Source organism: Cicer arietinum, chromosome 4 (genome assembly GCF_000331145.2).
Source record: "Cicer arietinum cultivar CDC Frontier isolate Library 1 chromosome 4, Cicar.CDCFrontier_v2.0, whole genome shotgun sequence".
Taxonomy (NCBI): domain Eukaryota; kingdom Viridiplantae; phylum Streptophyta; class Magnoliopsida; order Fabales; family Fabaceae; genus Cicer; species Cicer arietinum.
The window spans coordinates 20,779,716-20,785,376 of NC_021163.2; the positions used below are offsets into that span (position 1 = coordinate 20,779,716).

Below are 5,661 nucleotides of genomic sequence, written 5' to 3' on the forward strand. Positions count from 1 at the left end.
TCATCGATAAACACAACCATAAATGAGTCTAGGTAAGGATGAAAATTTTGATTCATGTATACCATAAATATTACTGGTGCATTAGTCACACTAAAAGGGATAACCAAATACTCATAATGGCCATAACAGGTCCTAAAGGCTGTTTTAGGGATATCAGAAGACTTCACTCGAATATGATGATAACCTGATCTCAAGTCGATCTTACTAAACCCACATGATCCTCTTAATTGGTCCATAAGGTCATGTATCCTAGGTAGCAGATACTTATTCTTGATTGTCACTTTATTAAGCAAGCGGTAATCCACACACAAACTTATTGAACCATCATTCTTCTTAACCAACAACGCATGTGCACCCCATGCTGACACACTAGATCTTATAAATTGTTAATCTAAAAGCTCATCCAATTGCTTCTTAAGCTCAAACAATTCTAAGGGAGACATCCTATACGGTGCCATGGATATGGGTCCAATACTTGGTACAAGGTCAATGCTAAACTCAATATCACGCTCTAGTGGTAAACTATTGACATCTTTAGGAAATACTTCAGGAAATTCACACTCAATTGGAACATTTCGTATTACCACATGTTCTTCAAATTTCAATGAGGCTAGGATCATATGTAATTGGGCATCTTCTTTCAAGAGTGCCTTCACTTGGTTGGCGGACATATTGCTAGGCTTATCCCTCTCTTCTGGTTCCATGAATTCAATGGTTTTTCTAAAAAAATCTACACGGACACGGTTGGCCAATAGCCAATCCATATAGAGAATCACATCGACTAGACGCAAAGATAAACACACTAAGTAAACTCGGAAGTCCCTTCCATACACATGGATAGAAATGTCGAGACAAACACTTGAGGTGTCAACAAAATTACTAGTTGGGGTATTCACAATCAAATCATACTACAAACGAGACACATGTCTTACACAATCAAAGGACAAAGGAATGAGTGGCACCACAATCAAATAGCACAAATAAAGGAGTATCACTTATGAGAAAGTACTTTGGATCAAGTTGTCTTTCTCAGACACTTCTGCACCACTGAGGGAAAAAACTCTTCCATTGGATTTAGGTCGGGAACTCTGGTTTCAAGGTTTTGGAGTCTTCCTTGGGTAGGGGAATGTGGTGCTGATGCGACCCTGTTGTTGACAATTAAAACAAGTAATTCCAGCATCTCTACATTCATATGTCATGTGACCCTGCTTAGCACACCTGTGACATCAGATAGGAGTAGGTGGATCACCATTATTACCATTGTTGTTGCTCGAGATTTGACTCCTGTTGTTACTATTCCCGTTACTAACTCCTCGTCCATTGGGGTTTCCTCTATCACGCCCATAAGTATAACTATTTCCATTTCCTTTCCCATTACCACTGCTATTTCCTTTTCCAGCTGAAAGACTATATTGTTGATAATTCAGACGACTTCCAGATTTACTAGGAGGAAAAGAGTAAGGTTTCTCTCTACTATGATGCATAGGCCTCTTGTCCTTCATGGTTCCAGTGTTTCGGTAATGTGCCTTTTCAGCACGACTATCCTCATCATAAATCCTACGCTTATTCACTAGGGTTGGAAAGTCACAAATCTCTTTCATTCCAATATGTTTCTTGATCTCAGGCCTAACTCCCATTTCAAACATGATGCACTTAGACTTTTCTCCTGCCTCTCCAACATATAGTGGATAGTGCCTGGATAACTCCTCAAACTTAGCGGCATACTCCGCTACTGACATATTCCCCTGTTCCAATTTGACAAATTCCATTTCTTTCCTATTGCGGATGTCTCCAGGGAAATACTTGACTAGGAACATGTTCTTGAATACAGCCCAAGTAATTGCAGCCCCTGCATTATCTAAATGTTGACGCGCATTATTCCACCAATGTTCAACTTCTTCTGTCAACATAAAGGTTCCCAAATGCACTTTTTGACCTTCGGGACATGCCACACCTTTGAAAAATTTCTCAACCTCTTGCAACCACTTATAAGCTCCATTAGGATTATAATGACCTTCAAACATGTCACATAAATCCAAAATTTTCATCAAACTTAACCACTCGAAATCATAATATCAGACAACAAAATTCTTTTTGAATTACACATACATAAGTTTAATATTGAGTGCAAATGTAGTCCAAATCTGATGTCACTATCAGAGCAAGAATTCCAAAAATAAAATACGCTAAAAATAACGTGAACAGAATGCATATAGTAAGAGTCTTCAAGAAAGGATGGCTTCTGCCTCGCTAATGGTACTAATCATCACCTGCAGCTTACAACTCGTTTGCGTCCATAGAAAATGTTAAACACAAACAACGAAGGGTGAATTTCAAAATTATGTAGCAATATAAGATAAATGAGGAGAATACACATTTAGTCAAATCAGTAAAAATAGGAGAAACATTCAAGATCATAATATCAAAGGTTAATCTAAATCAATCACAATAGAGTTGTCACAAGGATAAAATGTTATGCATGTCCTTTATTGTATATACTCTATACTTCTTCATCGTTTGGTACCATTCTACTCAAAATTACTTGATTAGGAGGCCTGATACTATGCAACTACAAGAGTGGACGGATAATTCATGAATGGCTAAGTCCTCATAGATCTCCTCAACTCAATCTGAGACACATATACGCGACGATCATGGTACTCTTGTGTTGCACGATAGCTCTCGGCCTTAGGGAATAACCCACTAATCCACTTAGAAATTCCCCACTAGAGGTACCCCCAAGGTCTATCAGTATTACCTTAGAGTTTGACTGTAGTCCTCCATGATTAGGCTTATTTAGTTGTACTTGTTTGAATCACTAGGTTTGTCAGACTCTCACTATATGATGAAAAAATAATCCTAACTCCAAAGTCTACAACACATATATCAAACTTACTCGATCATCACAACTCAATAAGTTTCAGTTTAACTTCACAATATTCATCATTATATATGTATATCATTCAATCACAATAAATTCCCAATATACTACTCACAATACATAGTCTAGTCTCATCAATCACAAACTAAGGAATCAAATAAGTGGCACATTCAAGTAATATCACCATTTCAATCAAGTAACAAGAACACTCTAGTACATATCATTCATACAGCAACCATCAACATAAGGTTTCATAAAATCAAACAACATGCAATCTTGATAAAAACACATAAGGTTTCATAAAATCAAACAACATGCAATCTTGATATAAGTAACACACATATGTCCTCAAAATTTCTTAATTAGCAGAATTTCTTTTTGCTTAACGATTTTGTTCTATAGATACAACGGTACTTTTGATTTTACCACACAAACAAGTCTTTTTAAAAATGAAGTGTTATAATATTATATGTTTAGTGCAAAAGTCGTTTAATTTAATTTTTAATAAAACCAAATTAAAAATATCATTTTCTTAACTTTGATTTGTATAACAACAACACTATATTAACATCTGAGCTTCTTTGGACGTAGTTAAACTCATAAAGTAATGAAATGAGACAGAACATGCTTCTTTGGAACCAAAATGAATTAAAAAAAATCAAGGTATAATGAAATTGACCAATCCATAAATAAAAAATAAAAAATAAAAAATTGAAAATACAAGATAAATGTATTTCTAAATATTTCACTTTACTCATTTATAATTTCAACAATAAAATAATACATTTGGTATCTCAATTGAATATCAATTAAATATATATTTTAATTTCAATTATTAAATACATTACTTAAGCATTTGGTATTTTCAACAATTTCAGTATTAATACGTTACTTCATTTATTCAAGTTATTTATCTAACAATTGAATTTCTCTTCTACAAATTACATTGATAAAATTGTACATATTTTTAGTATAACTACTAAATTATGGATCAATAGATAATTGATACATAAAACATGATATTATTTATTTTGAATGTACTAAAATTAAAAACATAAATGAAAATGCACCCGCGTTAATTAGCATCTAATTGTTCCTTAGGAAATAATCATCATATATCATACAAAAAATACGGGTGTTTTGTCTTTCTAAGAACATCTAATAACCATTATTTAATCTTTTCTATTTAGGTGCGATGTTAGAAAAAAAAAAATGAATGTATTCGATATATTTTGGAATTTTCTAATCCTATATCTTATTCCTAATAATAATTACTTGATGCTAATATATCTTTGTTGTTTATTGTTTTTATAATTTTATGTCTAATATTGTCTAATTTTTTTTTTCCAACATCACCAATAATATCACATTCATCATATTATTGTCTCTATTTTTTCACTCTTATAATGCCAAACCAGTGTATGGATGTCCACTAAAAGTAAAATACATGTATCCATGCAATTCCACCACTCAAATTTGTTTTTGCTTAACGATTTGGTCTAGCTAGTTACTCTTGATTTTAACACGTAAACAATTTTTTATTTTTAAAAAACATTATAATTTCAGTGCAATAGTCGTAAGTCCAATTCTATGTCTTCTAAGAATTGGTTTTTAATTACCGATTTCTACGTTTCAATTTCTAGGTTGATGAAGATTAATTACAGATTTTCTAATTTAATATGGTTTTTATTTATAGATTTTTAATTTAAGATTTTGAGTTATAATAAAACTTAATTAAAAATATCATTTGTTAACTTTGATTTGCATAAGAGCAACATTATGGACACAACACAAAATTCAAGTTCTTAACTCTCAAAGTAGCGTCACTTTATACTAACTATTTTTTTGGACCGCAGACATTATTAGAATATTGCATGCTGTTGAAAATGAAGAATAAGTTTATGTTGTTGACAAGCCTACCAAAATACTTAGACTAGAAATCAAAATGTAAGGGTAACAAATTTTGATATAAAATACAAAACAATTTAAATTAAAAAAAATAATAACATTATTATAATTTAATTGCTTCATAACATTTAACCATTTTTTTTGCTTTTTACTTTAATTTTTAGGGGTGAAATTATCAAACTCACTTTATGGAGGAACATAATTGATGATTTTTAAAATGTATTTGTCCATCACAAGCTACATGATGATCTTAAGATTGTTGCAGTAACATCAACGATAGTTAAAAAATTAGAGTTCTCAAAATTAAAATTAATTTCATTTATTTCAACAAAATTCTAATACATTTCTTATTATGTATACTGTTAGTGCTTATAAACTTATTTACTGTAGTTACAAATGACTACTCAATCAAATCAACTTCAACAAGTGTTTATATTAACCTAGGCATACCTGAATTGAATATGCTTTCACAAAGGTGTATTATTTATATATTTTTGTATTCTTTCTTTTCACTTAATCTCTTTTCAATATCTTTCTATAACACCTCGTTAATATTAATAAAAAAAATTATGAAACCAATTTTCAAAACATATGTATGAAAAGGGAATCCAATAAAGAAGATGAAGTTAAAGAAATACCACAAGATTTTGCCCACAATACACCCATAGAAAAGAATGGTGAGGAAATGAGCAACATTGAAATATATAATCGTCATGAAGTGGGAATCTAATATCCAAGTGCACTTACAATTTTTTAATTGTTTACTTATTTACTTAGTTCATAACTCCATGACCATATACTAATATGTATAATATGTATGTAATTACCTTCCTATCTACTTATCTAGCACCACATAACTTGAGAGCCTTTGG

At 31.6% G+C, this 5,661-nt stretch overlaps 2 protein-coding genes across 2 annotated transcripts; both read right to left on the reverse strand.

Moving 5' to 3' along the window:
• Nucleotides 1-386: 386 nt before the first annotated feature.
• On the reverse strand, nucleotides 387-1,180 carry LOC101505665 (uncharacterized). The gene is made up of 2 exons (XM_012712102.1): nucleotides 1,046-1,180; nucleotides 387-908 (listed from the first exon to the last, which is right to left on the reverse strand). Exons 1-2 carry the CDS (start codon nucleotides 1,178-1,180, stop codon nucleotides 387-389), a joined length of 657 nt encoding a protein of 218 aa, XP_012567556.1.
• Nucleotides 1,181-1,226: 46 nt separating this feature from the next.
• Nucleotides 1,227-2,024, reverse strand: LOC101505989 (uncharacterized). Its single transcript, XM_004516242.1, has one exon. It carries the CDS (start codon nucleotides 2,022-2,024, stop codon nucleotides 1,227-1,229), a length of 798 nt encoding a protein of 265 aa, XP_004516299.1.
• Nucleotides 2,025-5,661: the final 3,637 nt, after the last annotated feature.

Bases quoted from the DNA above. Each gene is read 5' to 3' on its own strand.
- LOC101505665 (XM_012712102.1), bottom strand. From the start codon at position 1,180: ATGCTGGAATTACTTGTTTTAATTGTCAACAACAGGGTCGCATCAGCA. The intron at 909-1,045 runs GTGCAGAAGTGT...TCTCGTTTGTAG, and splicing joins AAGAGTTTTTTCCCTCAGTG to TATGATTTGATTGTGAATAC.
- LOC101505989 (XM_004516242.1), bottom strand. From the start codon at position 2,024: ATGTTTGAAGGTCATTATAATCCTAATGGAGCTTATAAGTGGTTGCAA.